A 23,101-nucleotide genomic window follows, 5' to 3' on the forward strand; every position below is an offset into this window, starting at 1 on the left:
AGTCGATTAAAACGCGTGTAAATCGCTGCATTGAAACCGTTCGTCGACTTACCTTTTCCATACAGGATGGGTACATGGTCGGTAGCCAATCTCGTTTTTGTTTTAATACCCACGAGAAGTGGCGAGCCTCTCCTCGTCGCTACGCATTGACCCCCGAAAATATTTGCTCTTGAAGCAAAGAGCAAATGCACCTTCCTAGAATTTGATTTTTTCTCAATTATAATCACCTATCGTATGGAATTTTTTGAGGAATAAAAGTCTTATCTTATCTCTAATATTATTTCTACAATTATCAATAATGATATTATTACTCGCACTATAACGTGATAAAGCCTACAGTCATTCGAAGTATTATGAATGACAACTAGTTATCGATGATACTCACCAATTGCTGAACAACCTGCTCGACCAACTCGCGAAACGAAAGGCCGAGATGCTGTTCCCAAAGATGATAGATAAGTTTGGCGATTACTTCCGTGTCGGTTTCACTTTCGAAGGTGTAGCCTCTTTGTTGAAGCAATGTCTTTACTTCCTTGTAGTTCGTCACGATACCTTTATAGAAAACGTTGCTTCAGAAAACGACCAATTTCTATTAATTACTCACAGTTAAACGATATTCTCACCATTGTGCACTACAACGAAGGCATCTTCTCTGTCGGATCTTTGAGGGTGCGAATTCACTTCTGATGGGACACCATGAGTCGCCCAACGGGTATGGGCAATGCCTACATGGCTGTAGGTTTTCGATTCAAAGTCAATATTAGTACCTGCAAAAAATAATACATTATATATTATTTGATCTTTAAAGATCCTTTTCATTCGTCGCGTTAAAACACGACCGGTTAATTTAAATAGAAAGTAAAGTCGTATCGTATACTTACGATAAAAAATTTCTTTCCTCCAGAGCCTTGACCTTTCCCTGTTTTTTAATAATCAAGGTTTTCTTGTCATCGACGCTATCAAGGGCGACACCTGAAAGGACGTGAAACTTCCATGGGACACTGTCTTTTTCGCTGAATTCTTATTAACTTTCTATTTGCAAGAACGCAAAAGTCATATATACTTAAAACGCGACCTCCTCGGTATTTTTCCCAATATCGTTTCCCAAAGAAAGATTTTCGATAACGATTTCGATCGATGATTCATTCTTACCGGCCGAATCATAGCCTCGATACTCCAATCTCTTTAAGCCACCAACCAGTAGCTCGAGAATTTCCTTTCTGCTCTTTGGCGTTAAATAGTTGACATACGCGAATATTCCTGAACAAAGGGAAACAGATAAAATTAATTTTTCTATCAAATAAATTTTCGTTGTATAAAAAAAAAAAAAATTCCTTAAATGATGTATCCTTTTTTATGCGTGTTATTACTCAAGGAAGGTATATGAAACTTCGAATACCTCTCCAGAGCGACTGTCCGACTCGGGAGAGAATGTCGAGAGGGTATGTGACGCAATCCACCTTCGATAATCTAATATTTATATAAACATTTATGCCCAAAATTTGAGCCTTATAAACCATTTGTTTATCTTATACCTAGATTGATTTTTTTCCTCGCATAATCCATATCGAAGTTAGTCATTGGAATGCTAGTTATTTAATAATCGCGTAACATATCGGGCGATTAATTACCCTTTCTACCGATCTCCCTTAAATCACGGTCTATAACGAAGAAAGCAATAAAACTTCAATGTATGCAAAGATATGGCATTTTTCTACTCCTTCCACTTTTTTGCTTGCACCTTCACCGCTCGAAGGTCGCCGCGACGATAAAATGCGGAAACGATTCGAGATATTGACCAGTTGTTCTCTTCGCCTCGGTACTGCGACATCTATGTATCCAGCGAATTCTTCGTATAATCCGAAATCACCTCGATAACGAGGTCCTCGAAGTAATCTAACCTCATGAGCTTTCTAATAATATTTCATTCCTGTATAAGCGACAGAAGACATAAGTTACGCAAAATTATTCTGCTGCTTTTCCAAGATAAACGTTTACGAAATAAATGACGGATAATTACTTTTCCCAAAAAGTTTCCCGAAAATTCGGAAGAAAATTCGTAACCTAAATTCGTGGGTCATTTGAATCATCCGATAAGTTCGAAAGAACGTACGGAACATTCCACGTTCTTTCATGCTTTCTTGATGCTTTAATCGTCGAAGCGAGGAACAACTCGATTCGAAACTTTCGAATCGACTCAAAATTCCGATAGCCCCGCCTCGAAGGAGCACCCGTATCGATACAACAGAGGTCCCTGCTCGAGGTCCCTGGTGCGGCATTGCAAAAATGCAAAAAGTCGTCGCCCGTGAACGAACCTACACACGGAGAAGAGGCGTGCGCGTGAAAACAGGTATAATTCGCGATACATACGCATAGGTGAAAGGGAAAGCTCACGTACGTGTGATCGAGCGAAATGCTCGTTAGAACCTTTACGCTCATTCGCCAACGGTGAATCCTCTTTACGTCCATGCTGTGCTTTGTTGTTCTCGATGGGGTAATAACGTGCGTGGAATATGCGTTCGATCGCAAATCGATTCTCGGCAATAACAGCGGCAACATTGTATGGCGTTACATTAGTCGGACATATGATCCGCGATTCGATCGGTCGATATGCAATTCTATGCGCGCGCCGTCTTAGCGCGGGAATTTAAGAGTATCGAGTTTGAAACGATGACAACGTCATCGATTTAGAAAGGGATTGGCGTGACCAACTCGATAATCGTTTTTAACGATTCGATTTCATGAAATGGTAGATCAGATTCGACGCTCAAGTGGATTGAAATTAACGCACGTGTGTTATCTTTTACTTCTCTCGCTCTAGTTATGACGACTTGTATTATGTCAGCTATATGTAAACATTACGTTTTACGAATACGAAACCAGATTTCCACTTGATTTTAACAAATTCTGATTGAACTAAACAGAGATACGCGAGATATATGAATAACAGAGACAAACTTTGTTGATATTTCTTTCGGCTCTTACTCGATTCTCGAGCAATTAAGGTATCGATTTATTAAGTTTATAAATTCGTACAATAAGCCCTGGAAAGAGGTTAAAGAGGATGAGAAAGTGTAAAAATTATTTTTAAATTATCTTTAGGAAAGTAAAAGTCTAGAATTATTGACATTGCGCAAGAAATCAATCGGAGCAAAAAGGTTATGTTTAATCTACATGAAGATGTCGATGGCTAAGATAACCATCTGCACTACCAACGATAAGGGGTTAGGTACACTGCTTCTAATTCTTAGAAGAAAGAAAATATGTTGCAGCAAAACTGAACGAAAGGTTAAGAGAAAGCCAGGCGTACAAACAAGACACATGCAAGAATATCTTTTACTCGCAGGAGAACGTATGTATTGAACATATGTACGTGTATATTTGAGGAAAAAAATAATTAGAATATGGTATGGACGATGATTGAATGAACAGTATGAATTATGTTCAATTAATAAAAAGTAAAAGTAATATTCAGGGCCAGACAACAAAAATTGTTCAGAAACACTTTATAAAAGGAAATAATCGTTTTTCAAAATGGGCAATGTAATTGGAAACTATTAGAGACTGTTATCGCATAATTACTCAGAAACACTACACATTTTTAAACGTATACTTTAACAATAGCAATACTTTACCACGATTACAAATCGAAAAGCTATATCAATTTTTACTTAAAGAAAGTTATTGAAGTTGTCGAAAATAAGAGCAGTTGTACACACTATTAACAACGTATAAAATTACATTTTGTTCATTCATGCATGGAGTGATATCATTTTATCTACTCATCTAAGTGTGTATTTATATTACACAGAATTTGCTGAAGTCAGGTAAATACTTACGGCTTCGTATTTGTATGTATCATTCACAATGTGTGAGATTAAGTACAACACGTGTGTGATGACAGATGTGACATATTTCGATAGTTATTTCTAATCGCAAAAAGAATCTCCTTTTCTGATCGTTTGACATTCGTTACTAAAATTATTTTATTTTTATAGCTCGACATTAGTTCGCACGATTTTGAACAAAACATTTAATTATTATTATAATCATTATTGCATGCTAATTATTATCAATTATTATAATTAACGTTGCTATAATTATATTAATAGGACTCGTTAAAAATAATATTTAATGGCCATTAGAAGTATGGATATAATCAAGGAAATCATATGACCATAATATGACAGGATCCCAAATAGAACAAGATTCGCGAGATTCTATCTTTTCGAGAGGAAAAATCGATCGTTTCGGAGTACTCGAGTAAATGAACAGGTATTATTGATTCAGTTAATCTAGTAACATCGACCGGTATTGTAAATTTCCTTCATTTGATTTGATATAAATCGATACGCGCCGATTTTACGACTTCCAGTGATGATTATCGACGAACTAGATCCTCTGTATATCGTACACGTAATAAAGTTTACGACGACTAATAAATATTCTGCAATTTGCGTGTCTTTACGACGCAACTAATTCGACGATCACCATGCTACGCCTTTGAAAATAAAGCTTTCCATTTCTATAGACTGTTTCATACTAATCACGTTTCTCTTCCCATTCTTTTTGCAGTTGCAGAACCTCGTAATGATTATAAAAGTGACGTCTATGCCCTTTTATTGCGTCCTGATAATATATGCAACACGGAGATCATATAAGATGAAAAAGGACACTCGAAATGTAATTACTGCAATACTCCAGCATTAATCTAATCAAATATCACAGATATACAGCCCGATAGGATGAAAAGCGGGATAGAACGAGAGAGAAATTGAAGATTTAACACGAACTGACTCTAGGAGGAAATAAAAGCTCGTGAAACGGAATATTCGAAAACATGAAAATAAGAGAGATTACCAAAGAGAGGCATGCTTAATTGGAATGACTTGATCACTGAACCTACCACCCATCGTTAGCGTGAAGAAAGAACCAGAGGCGACGTAAAGCGGAAAAAGGTATCACCAGTCGAAGAACGTGTCACCGTGGACGAACTTTAGAAAAGCGACAGAATCGCGAGCGTATAATGCATTGGCTTGTAAGTGTAATTCGATTTCGTGTCAACCCGATACTAGACAATCGAACGACCACGTCACGATTAGATTGTATTCTGCAATCGTCGATAAGCGGATTTTCCGATAGAAGCATCTTATCGAATCTGTAAAATTAAAGCAAAAGTAGTTGAAAGGAAACTTATGATCTAGAAAAAAGCTATTTCTGCTTTGATAAACTTAATCTCGATTATCTCGTGCCGGTACTATCACTCTGCAATCAACATTTCATTTCGATATCTTCTAACTTTGCAGGCTTCGCAAGTTGCAATTTTTTCCAATTATTATCACGTGAGCCTCGAGATAAGCGAAATAATTAATCGCTTTTTATAAAATCGCTATGTTTCTATTTTTAATAATTTGTCAGATGTCGATAAGCATCAATAACGATAAATTTAGAACCGTTTAATCTACTCTCGACTATTTTTAGATATCAGTGAACTTTTTCCTGCATTTTCCGCGTAAGGGACGACGATTCCAGTTCGGAGAACTAATTACGATGCACCTGATACACGCGAGGAGGATCGAACGACTGGAATATGCGAACGAATAATCAACGATGCTACGTGTGCCCGGTCTTCTCCGACCTACTGACACGAAACGATCCTATTAGCCCAGGAAATCGGCGAGAGATCACCTGTGTACCGTGCTAACGGTACAAAGAACCGATTCTAAATACGATCCTCTTGATTTCCATAGACCTTGGAGTCGTGCGTGATCCCTCGACACGTGATACAGCTGATTCTTTCCTAGGATCCACCTTTCGTTGCGACCGCAATTGGAACGTGACTGTTTCGTCGTCGTCTTTCACATTTTCTATTCGACTCGCTTCGACTTTCATCGCTAATTTCGTCGAATCGATTTTTACAGATCTTCCTGCTTTCCTCTCCTGCATCGTCGAGACAACCAAGGCTGGCTACAACAACGAACCAACGAAATGGTTCCGGCTGCGCGAAACACGAATTTCGCAATGGAAAAGCAAAGGAGTTTGCCTTCGAGGTAAAGTCGTATCGCTTAACTCGGTGTAATAAAAATGTTTGAAAAAGCAATTCGTAGCGCGGCTGTTCGCCGGCGGAACCGAAGGAAACAAATGGAAAAAGAGACAAATGGGTGAAAGGGAAACCAGTGGACCAAAGTAGAGAAAGAGGAACCATAAACGAATTCCTGCACGAGCAAAACGGGTTATTTTCGTCGCGGGCCAAAGAAACTTTGCTCTTAGAATTCCATGGACGTAAACAAAAATCAGGTTCTGCTTCGTGGCGAGGTCACGCGTTTGAATTTCGTGAAGAAGGAAAAGGTGAACTGGTGTCGCCCGGAGAAAGGACCCGCGAAGTCCTGCGTGCTCGAGGATAAAGAGAAACTCTCGTGTCTGCTCCGCACGTACACGCTATCAACCGGAAATAAGCGATCGTAACAATGTAAAAATCTCGATTACGCTGTGCCGTTATGCCAAGTGTTAATCAATCAAACAGCTTTCGGTCTTATCATATTCACTACCGTCAACATATCCTATCGTTGCAATACGAATGTCTCTGGGAAGAACCTATTATCACTCGACTTTCAAAAAATTATCAACCAAAGAAATATGGTTGGACGGTGATAATGATGGGAAAAAATTAATGAAAAAATACTAGTAATACACGAGAAAAGCATTCAAGCCTTGAAAAATGTACCGATTCTTGAATGCCATTTTATAAAACCGCGTCCTTGAGTGGATCAAGCAGGTTTATTACGTTATCTTGACCTGAAATACACACCCGAATTGTGTCAAAAGTAGCTCCGACTAAATGGAATAATAAGCTTTCTACGACTTTCCAATTCGAAAAACAATTTAACACCGCTAAGAAATCGTGTCAAAAAAATCTATCACAAGCTCGTTCAAATAATAGTTTGCCTTTGTACGATAATCTATATCATTACTATCTTATTCGAGTATCTGCGAATTTAAATAGAAATAGGAATTATAGATATCGAAACCGATGGAAAAGGGGTGCTCAAATAATTCGAAACCTTAACAAATTTTCTAGAATAGATACTAACGAAATCCTTTAAATTACATTTTTACGTGAGTATCCCATTTCCATTAGCAGCTCGATCCAAATTACCGTATCTTTAATTTTTAAGTATCGCCATTTAAAATTCCGAAATTGTACGCTTCGCAGTCGCATTAACGAACGAACCGAGACCAAGACATCGCGAAATTGCGGTTTTCCTTACGACCGTATAATTATCCTGTCTATCATCGTTCGTTCGATATAATCGATTGCACGAAAAGTCGTATTTAGCTGGTATTATTCATATTTAAACCGAACTCGCTTCTGAGAGCGACAGCGTATATGTCACGACAGTGTGTGGAATCGCGTGTGTGTGCGTGGGTACACGAGGCCACATCTAAATGTCACATGTAACTGTCCTGTAAAACGCTGCACCCTCTCACGCCGGCGTCAGGTTGGCCACGAGGGAACTTTCACTCGCCGTTGGTCGCGGGCACATCGGCACCGATGTCAGTGTCGATAGCCCGGGCTCGATTAGACGCTATTGTACGTAAGAGCACGGGTGTCGGCGAAGTATCGTAAGGATAATGCCGCGGGCTGTGTAAACGTGGACCATTTTGTTCCGATAAACTTTCGATGAACTTTGAGGAGCCTGTTACAGACACGAATGCTCGTTGAGTCACGTTTGTCTCGTTGCGACACTGCCCCGGCAGTCCTGTTACCTGCTAGAACGTAACGCCGCGACTATATGCTTCTGTAATTTGGTGGAATGCAGTTTTGAAACGCGTGCATTTTGTAACTACCAAACGAAACAGACGGCTAGACTATTTAGACGGGTTACTCCGAGCAAGGTCCGAGCTTCGTGACTTTTTGTACGACACGGAGTTTCATCGGGATTAATCAGAATTTAATCGCTACCGAGACTATTAACAGCTTTGGGGCCATTTTAGAATTTCGCGAGGTGTTTCGCAATCGAGAAACTCGAGAAACTCCTTGGAAGAGAGGCCCGTCGAAAATAGTGTTTCGTGATATTCACTTTTACTTGTAAGCTAGGGGTAGTGGTAACGAGTCTGTACGATCGATGTTGCATAAACTTTGTATTTAATATGGAACAATAGAGTCTGCGTCGAGAGCTACCCTTCTTTCGAAGAGCTGCTCAATTTATAGACCAAGGCCCTCCGAATTCTTCGAATTACACAGATAAATACGTGTTAAATTGTAAGATTTCGAATTGTAATTGACCATAGGATCTTTCGTGCCTGGTAGCGTCTATCTCTGCCTACAAAGTGTCGATGTCAATCGGCGGCCAGATGATTTCGCAATCTCGTAATCGAGAAGACTCTTTTCACCTTCTGCGACAACTCTCTCGGCGTTTCTCCCGTTTCTTAGCCGATGTGATGTCAACGCGACGCGACGATTCGATGAAAGCTAATCACCCGTGAACATTGCGGTCTTCTTTCCGTTAATTCATCGCACCGATTAAACGGATCAACCCTTTGAGAGTATCGACGCGGTGATTCCGTAAACCGTCGTGCTCACGGCGAGCGCGACTATTCTTTCATAGTTTTAACCGATACAGATGCTTGCGTATGCAAATTTCCCCGGTGTTCGCGGGATATTAAGCGTCAGGACGTAATCACCGAGGTCGTTGACCAGGTACGAGCACGGTTCTCTGATCGTTCGAGGGAAAATGGGAATGTAGAAGCTCTGTATCTGGAAAATGCGTTCGTGTCTGGAGAACGATATTACCTGGCAACCTCTGCGAAACGTGCGACCTGCTTAAAATTAGTCAAAGCCCTGGGAACTATATCCATCGAGAGGCTATAGCCAGAGTCAAAAGGAATTTTCGCGTTTCTAGAAGGCGTATCCAGCAAGTTAATTAATTGTATTAAACATTCGCAATTAGCTGTGCGAGGCGTACGTACAAAACGAACGCCAAAGGCACGCAATTAGAGCTTCATCTATCACGCTTGCGTTGCTCTAGGATAAGGACACGATTTGAATAACGATTACAAAAGGAACGAGATTGTTCGGAGAATAACAAGATCTCCATCGACGATCTGGAAATTGCGTTAACCTGACGCAAACGGTGAACACCGTTTCGCAGAAATACAACGACTCTGTTTATCTCCGTTTGTCAAAACGATAATTGTTCTCGTTTCGTTCACGCGAATTAGAATAACTGTTTGTTCTCCTTTAATTTAGACCGCGTTTAGGTTAATTGATGACTACATTTTTAACGTTGCTTAACGAGTAAAGAGTAGCAAACGTATACAGACATGTCGAATTCCCTTTCTTCGAATCGGGCTCCAACAGACTGACTTTCGCCGCAGCGCGAGCGATCAAGAGGAACAACGTATTACATGGTAGAAGAGTGATGCAAAAAGCTTTCGTAATTCTTGTCCTATGTCTTTCTGTCCCTCCACAATGTCGAACTGACGTCGAATTTTCGGTAGAGCGCCTCTCACAGCTCGAGGAAAATGAATTCCAATGTCGCAAGCGTTTCCAGAAGGCAAACATTGGTTACGAGCAACTAACATCGTTAACATTTATAAACAAACGTTAATACGTGGTGCAAGATATAATAGAGAATAATAAAAAAACAATATCAATGTTTTATTCCGTTTTTACCTTCCTTATATTTTTTTTTTAAATTGTTTTTACCAAAATTAAGGTATCTCAGTTTATCAGTGATTTCCTCTCCTTTTCTAAAACTCTGTTCGGTTGTCGTTGCTCGAATTTCCTTGAGGCAGATTTGTAGAAAGAAAGCAGTGAAACATTGGTATCCCCAAGGTTACCACGAGTAAAAAGGTGGACCGTTAATTTCCTCCATCGAGGTGAATGCCAATGCAGCGCGTGTTCCCAAAACACTTATCAAGGTCCACGAAAATTCATCTATTTGTTCCTCGATATAAGATCGTATTTAATATAGGATATTTACTTTTACTCCAGAGTTTTCTTTAGTCTGTTACTTTATCTAATATGATAACATTTATTTCGAATTATCTTCAGATTCCGACATATTTAAAAATTCTTTATATTGTTACAACGTTCCTACTTAATGATGTTATCTTACCAATTACGTTTCTTCCACTCCGCTTATCAGAAAAAAATGTTTCGATCGGCCTTGAAATTGGCATTAGTATAAAAATGCTACGGTAGATCTTGGCAATCGATTGAAATTCTATACACGAACGTGTTATGCAAATACGAAATCTGTTAAATTAAGTGAAAATTTTTCGGCGAGATAGACTTTTATTCGCACAACTTTGATAAGAGTATATTGACGTTATAATTCATTAATATCGAGACACGGATTAAAAGTATACATGTATTTTGTAACACCTACGAAACTTTCCGTCCCACACGAATTCTTTCGTACAAATGAAATAAAACAAAACGGAAATCCACTCGCTTTCTTTCTTTTAAGAAACGAAAAAAATCAAAACGCGCGAAATATATCGCGTTTTGATATTCCGACTCGCCATGTGTTTAATATTAGTAGATATATCAGCAACCTTTAATTTGCCGCCTTTGAACGAGGTTTACATCAGCAAATGCGAAAATTAGATGTGCCAGATGTTGAGTTGACTAGAGCACCGGAAGAATCACGCCGGTGGCGCGTTTACGTAGAACAAAATCTTATGCTGCACTCGAATCATCTGTCAATCGGACTTTTTACCAGAGTTATATGGATGTACACTTTCACCGTGGAAATTTTCTGGTCGAACGACATATCGACACGGTCAACCCATAGAAGGAATAGGATAAAACGAGAAATGTCAGATAGAAAGCATCATTTACTCACCGCACATGTTGTTTAAGTCGTCGAATACCCGCCACGTAAGTTAGTAAGATTGGACACAAAATGGAAAGTAATCAGAATGTCACTAGCTTGCTCCGTGATGCTCTGAGCTACTGTGAAGCACAGTCTGAGCCACGCTACAGTGTGCTCCTACTTCTTATGATATGAGATTTTGTATGGGTGTGGGTACAATCACATCTATAACAAATTCGTACGTGTGCGTAACACGGTCTGGCACAAGCCATTGACAGTAGGCGCATCGTCTGCACGCTGAAGTATCGTACTACACTAAGAATTTCGATGCGTTGGCTATACGATGAAAAATCGTGCTTCTTCTAATTGTCACATACAGCAGACACTTTGTAAATGCAAATAACGCTAAAACATCGGAGAACGTGAAATTAGAATAAAATATATCGATGAAAACTATTATTATATCGCGAAGCACACACTTTGAATATCACTCGCGATATATAAATGACCATATTATCGACATTGTCTCTTTTGTCTAGCTTCGTTTCTAAATTGCAAAAATAGTCAGATAAATTTCGTAGTTTAACACATTCAATACGTAGTAGAAATGGTTGAAACACTGAAATGTTTGGAATCGACCCTTGTTGACTTAGTGCTTATCCACAGTGTTACTACGGAAGGTAGAGTGCGCTATCTGTCGATAGGTCTACCTATCGATAACTTGCATATTGAATTTCTGAAACTTTTAACATTTTTATTTTTATCCTTGAATATATTATCGATATCAATGTATATAGTAAGGTATAAAAAATGATTAATTATAAAACAAGAAGTTTAGCTATCTAAAACATCGTTCACAGTTCCTTGTGAAATGTTCAATGAAGGTATTTGATTGGATATTTCTGTTCGCGCCTTATAATTTAACGGGTCTACATGAGTACGTAATAATTGGAGTGTTGTGCCAAATCATACTGACTATAATAAAGAATAAGAAAGATAAGAAAGCTATGTATTCATTGATTGGCACAGTTTTATTATAAATAGTATCTCATTGGATTAAAGTGTAATTATTTCTATTTGAATTGAATTGTCGTCCAATACATTCTGTGATATCGATACCTTGTTATTCCGTGTATTCTTGGTAATTTTCTTTCGACTCAGGTATAGATAATATAAAAAAGAATTAAAAAAAAATGAAGTTATATAACACGTAATAAAACAATAGATTTGAGTTTTTCACGATAAAATAATATTTTTAAAAGTTAGCGAATTTTCGTAGTGATTTCGAATATAATCTAACAAACGAAGAAGGAAACTTTACTAACATTACATTAAGTGCGTCAAGAAGAGTTTAAAATAATTGAAAATTGGTGACATTCGACATTCTGTCATAATTAGTGATCGATTCGATATATGGGAAGCTATAATGAAGTCGTAAACATGTTTGCATTAGGTACAACAATGGTATTGATGGAAATATTGCGTGAATGTAATATATCGCATATCATTTGAGCAAAAATAAATATAAAAGGGTGTTTATCTTGATTCTAAAGTGTATTAATTGTTTCGTAATATAAAGGGCAAACTAACTAGAAATCGTAACGATTTCAAGATAGCTGTCAAACATGACTTTTTTAATATGAAAGTAACGCTATGAATGAAGAAAATTGCTCTTAATATCAGAGAAAGTGGAAATACAATTACAAATTTTTACACCTTTCATAATATAATGTTCTTCATGAACGAGTAAAACATTTCATACAAGTATTTTACAGACAACCTTATAACCTTTTGACACATTATGGCAAATCCAGGTGATTCTATTACATGTGGGGGTTTTTCGTTTTATAATAATTTTGATTCAGCTAATTTAGCAAAAGTTGAATTGGTAAAAGTGCCAGAAACTTTTGAGAAGGGTAATATTTATTTTTTACTCTCCTCTACCTTTTTATGTTATACATTAGCAAATAATGGATAATTCTGTATTTAATTGTCTTTAGATGGTTGTGAAACAGAAAATAAATCATGTAAAAGCTCAAACTCGGAAGACACAACAGATTATGAATTTAACTTATGGACAAAACATGATTGTCATGGAACACAATTTCAAAACAACAATAGAACATGGTTTTATTTTGGCGTTAAAGCTAGTACTCCAGGAGCCTATGTTAAATTCAATATAGTTAATTTGAATAAACAAGTTAAAATGTTCAGTCAAGGAATGTGTCCAGTTTTTAAAATTATACCTGGTCATCTACATTGGGAACGGATACGTGATAGACCTACTTACACTGTAATCTTTACATATACCAAATACAACAATGATTTTTTATGTCCTCAAGACTCTACATAAATTTACAATATTTCAGTTGGATCAAAAAGGAAGTGATTTTACATTGTCATTTGTTTATGTTACTCCTGACAATTCGAAAGCTATAACATACTTTGCATTCACTTATCCTTTCTCTTACACTGATCTACAAATTATTTAAAAAGAATCGAAACAAGAATCTCAAAGCGAAATATAACATCTGTTGATGATGTTTATTATAACAGAGAATGTGCAATCAAATCTTTGGAAGGACGAAGAATGGATCTGATAACAATAAGTTCATTTCATAACATATCAACAGAGAGAGAAGATAGACTGAATAACATGTTTCCTGAAAAAAATGAGGAAAGACCTTTTAAATTTTGGGATAAAAAAGTACATAATTTGTTTTGAACTTTATATCAAAATAACAGAATTAAAATTACATATATATAAAATAAGTACTTTTATATTAAAATTCTTAGATAATTTTCATTAGTGCAAGGGTCCACCCAGGAGAAACACCATCTAGTTTTGTTTTTAACGGTTTCCTTAATTTCCTTGTAAATCGTGAAGATCATATTGCAATTAATCTTCGCCGCCTTTACGTGTTCAAATTGATACCAATGCTCAATCCTGATGGTGTAGTCAGAGGTCATTATCGAATGGATACTAGAGGAATAAATCTCAATAGGGTGTATCTCAATCCTTCTTTAAAGGATCATCCAACAATATATGCTGCAAGAAATTTAATAAGGTAAAATGCATTATTAATTTAATATTCAAGTGCTAAAATGAAAACAGAATTGATGACTGAAATCGTTATTAAGGTATTATCATCATACATACCAGTTGCCAAAAGAGGATGAGATTTCAAGTATGTGTTTGGGAAATGGTGAAAATACTTTAACTATTATTGATTCTTCTTGCGCAATTGCGAACATAGTACGTGACACCACAACAAGATTACTTCAACAGGTAACAGAAAATGCAGTTTCACTAAATATTATTTAAAGAATTAGTATTTTTTAAATTATAATTAAATTAATATTTTTGCATGTAAATATTAACATATACTAATCCATATGTAAAGAAAATAAGCACTAACTAACTATTTTAACAATAGGTAACACTTATGACTTTAGATGAAAAACGTAAAGATCAACAGGAAATTTTTCAGGAATGCGCATTACCAAAAACGAATTTGGATGACATGCCTCAGGGTATGATATTTAGACTTGAATTATTGAACGTGATCAGCAAAATTCTTTTATTTAATTATTCACGTTGTGTGAAGGTGGTGGAGAAGGCCTGTGTAATAAATCAGAAGAAAGTAATAATTCTGTAGAACTTAAATCTGATAAAAAAACTTATTCAGCTGTTGGCATAGGACAGTTACCTAAAGAAGACTCTGGATTGTATCTGTATATTGACCTTCATGGTCATGCCTCTAAAAAAGGTGTTTTCATGTATGGAAATTACTTCGATAATGTAGAAGACACAATAACGTGTATGCTTCTACCAAAATTAATGTCCATTAACAATCCAAATTTCCATTTTACTTCATGTAATTTTACGGAAAGAAATATGTATATTATGTATGTCTTATTACCATCATTATAATAATAGATTGTTTAATGAATATATTTCATGCAAAAGATTTATTTTTGTAGAGATAAAAGAGATGGTATGTCAAGAGAAGGATCGGGTCGAGTAGCTGTATATAAACTTACTGGTCTGGTACGTAGTTATACGCTCGAGTGTAACTATAATTCTGGACGTTTAGTAAATACAATACCTGGGAGAATTCGTGATGGTGTAAACAAAACTGTGACTCATATGTTTCTTCCACCAAAGTATACTCCAGCAGTTTTTGAAGCGGTGAAATGTTTCACTATTTTTTAGTCAACATTTTTGTTAAATAAGTAGCCATGACCTATTTGACTATTCTTACAGGTTGGAGCAGCATTAGGTCCTTCGATTCTTGACCTTACAAATAATAATCCTAACAGTCGACTGCCAAATAGCCAATACCGCTCTTTAAGAGGTGTAAAGTCTTATTTAAAATTAGCATACGTGAACAATCTATCCTCGCCTAACGGCAAATCTCTGCATAAGGTAAATTTTGATGTAAATAATGAGAGTGAATTTTCCGCTGTTAATATAAGACGGTGTGTACTCTCTTAATTCATAATACCATTAACTTGGTATGGTTTCATATATTAATACCAAGACACATTAGTGCCTAAAAAAATTGCACACTCTATTGTTTGTTAAAAATGTGGGAGAGAGATTTTGTATACATACAAATTGTATATTATTTTAATTTAATAGTGTAAAATTATGAATTTCTTACTGTAGGTTAAATCTGTTTTTATTTTATAATATTATGATATTGTAAATGATAAATTTTTATGATAGTAATGTATTAGGTATTTAATACATTTTAAATATGCGACTAATATAAGTCTTGTAAAATTTGTATTATGTTGAACTAATGGGTCTTCCAATCTAATACATATGTATGCATGACAATAATATTTGGTATACTTTTATATAAAGGTTTATAAGAAAACTGTTTGTCTACTCTTTTTTATAAATTTATTATGTAATTTAATCGTAATTACAAGTGTGTATAAAATGCAATTTTTTACAATTCAGAGGTTGCGTTTATTATATTAACAATTATATATTATGTATATACATGGTTTTTTACTGCTTAATAGTGTTTTTATAATTCAAGACTGTACAATTTTTTTATTGTTTTAGATTAAAACTAAATAATATAATATAAAATATAGCACTGTTAATGCTTATACTTTTAGCAAAAAAATACATTCTTTTTTTATTTTCTTTAGACTATTTTTAATGCACTATGCTTTTGGTGACAATAGTAGTACATGCACTTAAGAATTGTTTCATGGATCAACATAGTAATAAGAAATACACACATGGTAATTAATGATGTCTATTTCTTTAGCAAAAAAAGCAGAACATAGCAGTTTAGATGATTCAACTATAAATCTCTGGCTGATGGAGTCATTTTGTGCAGATTTTCAAATCAGAATTTAGTATTAAAATTAATAAAAACTTGTGTTTTATTTCATAACTAACAAAATGAATGACAATAATTGCAATTGTTTTAAAAATTTTTCATTTGTTGCTTATACAGCTTGAAATGATAGAACTGATTGTTTCATGTATTTCTTTGCTATTTAAAGAGAAATATATAAAATACATGTACCTATTAAAAAATAAATATGAATGTATGTTATACTATCATATATAAAGCTATTATTAAAAGTAGGTAAATCATACTGCTTCACTTGAGAAGCATAGAAAAACTTATACAATATTTATTGTCATGCTTTCTATTAATTGAATGTAAATGTTGTTACTGATTGAAGGGAGTGTTATGTATAAATTCATGTATACAAGTTTTATAATGTATCCTATTTTACACACATGTGTACACACACACATGAATACACATACATGTCCCATTGTTTTAATAAATCTATAGTATTTTTAGCAATAATTTATTTACCTTATTTTTATTTTATTCCTAGTAATCCTTAGTCCCAGTATCACATTAATTATTACAATTTATGTGTTTTTAATATATTAAACATTTCATTTAAAAATTACTATGTGGATTAGGTTTTCAACCATAAATCAAATGAAAATGTTGACTGAACTGTCATTGTTTTATCAAAAATACTAAATATTTGTTTGTGTCCTGAATCCATCATTATTCAAGAAGTATCATTTGCCTACCTTTCCTTACTCTAATATTCAAATCATAAACTTTCTGGGGCAAAAGATTGAAAAAAAAGTAAGAGGAAATCAATCTCTCTCTCACAAATTGTTTATTATATAATGTTTATTATATTGTATTTATTTTCTTATTTGCGCTTTTATTCACAGGATGATAATAATACCCTCATACCCTCAGACTCTTATAATTTAAAAGAACTTGAATCTCAAATAAATAACTCACCTGTTGCGTTAAAAAACCCAATGAAAAGTGAAACGAATTTTGTAAAGAAACCATGCATTATTCGTCGTACTACGTCTCTTTATACCGCAGTGAAAAGAATAAAAAACAATAAAAAGGCTCGACAATCTGTAACTCGTAGACCGCTAAAAAATCAATGTGGCAATAATATCGAAAGCAGCCCGAAAATTCCTGTGATTGGATCAAAAAATATCGTAAAATCTTTTTTAAAAACTTCAGAGAACAGCTTGAAAAATACTTGTTTTGGATGTATCAACGATTCTTCGGAAATGAGAGATATTCAGTATGCAAATAAAAAATTAACAACAAACAAATTCTCAAAACTGACATTGTCTTCTGAAGAAACGGCAATTGTAAAGCACGGAGCGAAGAGATTGAAAATAATTTCCTTGAAAATAAACAAAGGAAGACCAGAAATTGGAGAATCATCTAACAACGTCCCTGAGGCCACAAAGTCATCTGCAAAAGCGTTGCTTTTGTCTAATAAACAAAGCATAAAAGGAAAATCAAAAACAATGAGAAAATATTGCCATAAAATAGAATAAAACAAATCGAAGTCTTCCAAATCGAAAAAAAATCAGTAGAAATAGTATAGTAATCGAAGACTTGATCGTATAACAAAAGTGCAAAAAAATATTTATTATAAATTAGTCCGTAAAGCATGTTACTGTAGAAAAGTAATGCTTTAGCGATCAGTTAAAGCTTTATAATTCTTTTAGATGAATACTTTAAATATAAAAAAAGTATGTACGCTGAGCGTGGAAATTCTGTAAGTTATTTAATTAACATATATAAGGAAACATATTAAGTGATTCGTCGTGTTGTTAAAAAAAAGAATGAGATATATATTGTGTTTTCCATTTTTTAAAATAGAAAATTTAAAAGCGTGTTTGTGAACGATGTAAAATATGAATATTAATTTCGATAAACGATTAGATTCTAATAATGTATTTATTTATATGTTTAAGTTGCATACCATGTCAAATTAATTTTGGTAACCATACATATAAATTTTTAAACGTTATGTTATTTCTGTAAAAAGAAACATGAATAAACGCTAATGTGCAACATTAAACTATCAATAAACATTTTCGATATTCCTTAAAGATTAAATACTAGAAGAAATTAAGAATGTATCGATTATAGATCACATCGAGTTGCTTCGATCATTTTCGACTTGATTCGGATTAGTTCGGTATGTCATACGGTATGCGTGCCCCCTTCTCCTTATACTCAGTCGCTTTCGCGTCGTCGTTCTATTCGTTTAGGTGTGTATACATTCGATCGAATATTACAGTTGTGCAGGTATTATTGTTTCAGTAAGTGGTGTTTAAAAAACACGCATAAACGTTAAAATATATTCAATAAGCTTGTTTAGTGTGTAATTCGAAACAAAAGGAACTTTCAAAATGAGCGCCACCAGCGACGTTAGGAGCTACGCACTTTTCGCGGCATTCCTGCTTTTCGTCCAAAGTGGTAAGGTTAATGCACGTAACTACAAACGATGTGAATATCGTGGCGTCCTTTGGGTGGGGCATTTATAATTTTTTATATTATCCTTTATTCAAAAGCATAATAAGGTCAGAATATAATATTAGGTTATGTACGATCTCGAGTTGCAGGGATCAAGTAAAGCGATCAATTTCGCTGAATACTTGTATTTAAATGACAACTTGACGTCAATGGTTTATTTAATTAATAAACAAGATTTGATAGCGTATCAAGTCGCTCGTACAATTAATTGTTAAAATAAAATTCTAATTGTTTGTGAATTAAGTCGCATATTTTCATGTTATCTTTTCTATTATCTAATTATAGCTAATAGGTTATAATGTATTCTAATTTGATAAGACATTGTCCGATTTAGTTTGACAAGACTAGACGAGTGAAAACATAAACCGAATTCCCACTTTTTCTTTTCATTCAGTCCACAGTTTACGATGCTATCAGTGCATCAGCACAAACAACTCGCATCCCTTCCAATGCAACGAAATACTCTCGAGCGACATCGATATCGAACCACAGCCTTGTGATGCTGTTTTCGGGGCGCAGTATTGCGTGAAGCACATAGGCCGATTTGAGGGTAAAACAATATCGGCAGTTCAGGTTACATATCACGGGAAGGGAAATCGGTTGCTAAACTTAGCACTTTCAAACGAAAACTAACCTTAAATCATATAGCGACAACAACGCCATATCAATTTATCGAAGCATGCGGAAGCAATCAGAGCACGATCAATAATCATCTCGATCTGATTTGGTTTTTAGGTGACTAACATACTTTAAGTCACATCTGTATGTAGGGATGGATTAGTTTATAAGTAACATTCAATATGTAACGACAAAAGATTTATTGTTTCTTGTCGAACTTATAATAAAAACTAATTTGATATTCAAGTACTATGCTCATACTTTGATAATTTTGTCGTTAGACGTTGAAAACTCCACTGGGCAAATTAATATACGTCATAATGATTGTAACGTTAAATAAATGTATAAATCGACGTAATACTAAACGCCAATAATAATAAACGCTATAATCGGTGCTTTTCCAATCGATTAAGCGACTAGTCTGGATTGCTACCAATGTACATCGGAAGAAGAATTGTCTTGCGGAGATAGCAATTTGGTTCTAAGTACCTTACAACCAGCGAACTGCAGTCATGTATACGATGCACAATATTGCATCAAATCGATTGGACGATTCGGAGGTTTATATATTGTATTTTGGGTATTCTTGGTGTCGAGTGTGCACCAGTAGATTCTCCTTTCTTTTGTTACACTTCCGTTAGGATCTTGCTTCCTTCAAATTTTCTATCAGAATGCGAACGAGAAATCTTAATAAAAAGAAATATTTCATTCATGCCATTTAGTAACTCCATAAAAAGTAAATAACTAAAAACCTACACCGCATGTTGCTTATGTTGAACACGCTACTTCCTTAACATCTCTCATCCTTTGTACAAATGCATGCTACTATTTCCGCGTGGGTTAATGTTTCTCAATTTTTTTTTCATTGATAAGATAAAAACACAAACAATTTTTTTCTATATATGTTGAGATAGGTGGGATAGGCACGAAGCGGTTTTGTTCTGCATTGGATCAGGGCAACTATTGCGACTACGTGAATCAACAGGGTGACAAGCTAACATATCGAACCTGCATCTTTACTTGCACCGGCGACGGATGTAATCCAGCAACCATTGTGAAACCAAGTATCACGTGGATAGTAACGATTGGATCGTTAGTAGCTTACAAATTATTCCTCGAGAGGTAGATATTTTCTTGACATCAAATTTTGCTCAATGCACGTTGTATGCGTGTAGGGTGAATATAAAAGTTATTATTTAACATCCTATCCGTCCCTGATGTGTTAACACGAAGTGATACGAATGTTAATTTCCGATATATTTTTGAGGGAACAATTTGCATTCCATTTATTTTTTTATTATAACATATTACCGTAATAATACCGATGTGCCTTTTTTTTTTAGTAACATAAACAGAGGTACATGTTAGTTACCAAAATAGCGTTAACGCATTTTATAGTACATATACAAATTTTATAGCTTAATTTTGGAATTATATTTAGGCTTATTTTGCGTCATTATAGATTTACTATTTCTCACCGATTGTCCGACTGCAAATACGCTTCTACCTGTTTAAAATAGTCGTATTTTGCATAACACAAACATAGATTCTAGTATCTAGAATTTGTCGCTAAGTTTTAATTATAATATATTTTAATACAAATTACGAATAAGACATCTGTCCAAGAATCGAATTTTAATAACATTAAGTTTCCATTCGTACGCAACCGTTTAAACTTGTATACTTGTACGAAATTATTTTTTTATCTTTTCTTTTTTTAATTAATTTAACAAGGATCTAGATTAATTACTTTTGTATATTTTTGTACAAAATCGTTTTATATTCTTTGAACAATGTAGATACAAAAACTTATGTTCTTTTTTTTAGACTTTGTTTTTGAAACACTTAGGCGGTGAATAATATAATTGAACTTAGAAATTAAGGAAATTATTGTATGAATCACAAGATAATATAAATACGATCGAATGCTTTGTTCTTTATTTTCATCGAACGAGATATTCCCCATTCGTAGATACACGTATTCGTTTTTCTGCGTATAAATATAATATGATATAGTCGATCAACTGCTGATAACAATTGTCTCACGACGATCCGTAATAAGGTACTTGCACGTTCTTTGGTATATCCATGTTTATACAGCAAACGGTACATAGGATAGCACTCTCCAATACGACGATACACGTTTATTTAATGTTTGCCAAGCAAAAGACTTTTGCCGAGTAATACAAAGTTATAAGGTTGTGAGACTGATTGCTAGCAAAGCGGCTTTCATGATGAAAATTTTTGGAAAATATGTATATTGTCATGCAAGCCTCGTCATATAGAAGTTTCTATAATCGTGAAACGAAAAGAACGCACACACAGGCTAATATCGAGCATAATATCGATATATAATTATGATACCTGGCGACTAACGCAATACATAGTCTATGCGGTATGATAACACAATGATTAATGATTCCTATCTGTACGTATGGCTGTGTTTAAAATATCGAAGGAAACACAGAGTGAAATATTACAGAATGATACTTTTTTCATCATGCTATAAGCAATGATCAATTCTTATGGAGCAGATGGAACATTTATCATCATCTAATGAGAACATAACGGTGATATTTTTTTGTCTTTGATGTCGTTCTTTTTTTTTTCTATTTTCTTTTTGTTATGATAATTGATGTGCGCTGAACACAAGCATATTATACATATTAGTCGTTAGAATGTTCACTCAAGTTTTTTCTTTTCTTTTTTTTTTACATTTTGTTGCTTGAAATTACAACTATATATCGTATGAAAAATACATATATGTATATGTATAAACAGTGTATATAAACCATTACTAAATCTGATCGCTATTAAGCAATAATAGAATTTTTTGTGACTAACAATTTTTTCCCCAGTTTGTTGGTCCTAGAAATGTATAATTTGACACACATATATATCAGCGTTCATATATATATAATAATATGAATAAAAGTGAATAAAAAGTTGCTATAGTATTTTTTATCTATAACAATTGGTGTAATACACTTCTTGTCTTTTTTTTCTTAATTAATGATTCATGATCAATAGTGTTTATTCGATTTTCTTTTCTTTTCTGATTGATAAAATTTCTACTATGCATATACATTAAGTTCTATCTACTTATCTGTATAAAAGAAGTATCAGCCTAAGGTTTGAAACCATTTGTAGTGTACAATAAATATCGTCACCGCCATGCGTTCGCTAAAAAATTATATTGCCACTGGTACCATGGCAGTGAATGTGGCAGTAATCAATACACTCGACAATACAAAGTAGCTTAGATTTAACAAGCTAATACACCATCGTTATATCTTACGTACGAAGAAAAGAAAAGCGAGTCATATACGAAACCGAACACAACATTAGCTTTAAGTTACTCGATCAATTAATGTACAATCATTATGATAGAATTCATAAATATCGCCGACTATCAACATCAAGAAATAATCGTTCGTTAATTCTTATACAAAATGCATCAAATAATAAATACGATCATAAATATCATTAAAATAATAGTAAATCTATTTTACGAAAATAAAAGAAACAATATTACAGAAAATTCATCGAACTATCATTTTCGATTTTCATTTTTAAGAGTCTCATGTTTAATTATTAGTTATTATTAGTCCTTGCGTCTTGTGTTATTTTCAAGTCTCCGAATGATGTTTATTTTATTGCGTTCTCTCTTATCCTCTTTACAACTCCTAAATATCTCTGCATTTATCTATCACTCTATGTACGACAATTCTATATAGAACGAATCGCATACGATAAACGTGCGTATGCACAAGGCAGGTACAATTCTTCATGTACTGA

The 23,101-nt window shown here is 34.5% G+C and overlaps 3 protein-coding genes across 3 annotated transcripts; 2 read left to right on the forward strand and 1 right to left on the reverse strand.

Moving 5' to 3' along the window:
* Positions 1-52: 52 nt before the first annotated feature.
* On the reverse strand, positions 53-5,946 carry LOC143220884 (glutamine--fructose-6-phosphate aminotransferase [isomerizing] 1-like; the record flags this gene model as incomplete). Its single annotated transcript, XM_076446460.1, is given in 7 exon segments — positions 53-158; positions 160-195; positions 386-552; positions 624-811; positions 882-972; positions 1,153-1,293; positions 5,706-5,946. Coding segments are annotated over 7 exon segments (970 nt in total), but the record flags the coding sequence as incomplete, so codon positions are not given.
* Positions 5,947-12,624: 6,678 nt separating this feature from the next.
* Positions 12,625-17,697, forward strand: LOC143220885 (cytosolic carboxypeptidase-like protein 5). The gene is given in 11 exon segments (XM_076446461.1): positions 12,625-12,739; positions 12,824-13,116; positions 13,193-13,301; positions 13,304-13,530; positions 13,620-13,891; positions 13,965-14,112; positions 14,261-14,357; positions 14,432-14,732; positions 14,808-15,015; positions 15,091-15,252; positions 17,062-17,697. Coding segments are annotated over 11 exon segments (2,568 nt in total).
* Positions 17,698-18,561: 864 nt separating this feature from the next.
* On the forward strand, positions 18,562-20,429 carry LOC143220887 (UPAR/Ly6 domain-containing protein bou-like). The gene is made up of 4 exons (XM_076446463.1): positions 18,562-18,628; positions 19,080-19,235; positions 19,717-19,863; positions 20,218-20,429. The coding sequence occupies exons 1-4, from the start codon at positions 18,562-18,564 to the stop codon at positions 20,427-20,429; spliced, it is 582 nt and encodes a 193-aa protein (XP_076302578.1).
* The last annotated feature ends 2,672 nt before the right edge of the window (positions 20,430-23,101 follow it).

Source organism: Lasioglossum baleicum, unplaced genomic scaffold, assembly GCF_051020765.1.
Source record: "Lasioglossum baleicum unplaced genomic scaffold, iyLasBale1 scaffold1692, whole genome shotgun sequence".
NCBI lineage: Eukaryota > Metazoa > Arthropoda > Insecta > Hymenoptera > Halictidae > Lasioglossum > Lasioglossum baleicum.

Coding starts and splice junctions, on each gene's coding strand:
- LOC143220887 (XM_076446463.1), top strand. CDS start 18,562: ATGAGCGCCACCAGCGACGTTAGGAGCTACGCACTTTTCGCGGCATTC. Junction 18,629..19,079: donor CCTGCTTTTCGTCCAAAGTG/GTAAGGTTAATG, acceptor CTTTTCATTCAG/TCCACAGTTTACGATGCTAT. Junction 19,864..20,217: donor ATCGATTGGACGATTCGGAG/GTTTATATATTG, acceptor ATGTTGAGATAG/GTGGGATAGGCACGAAGCGG.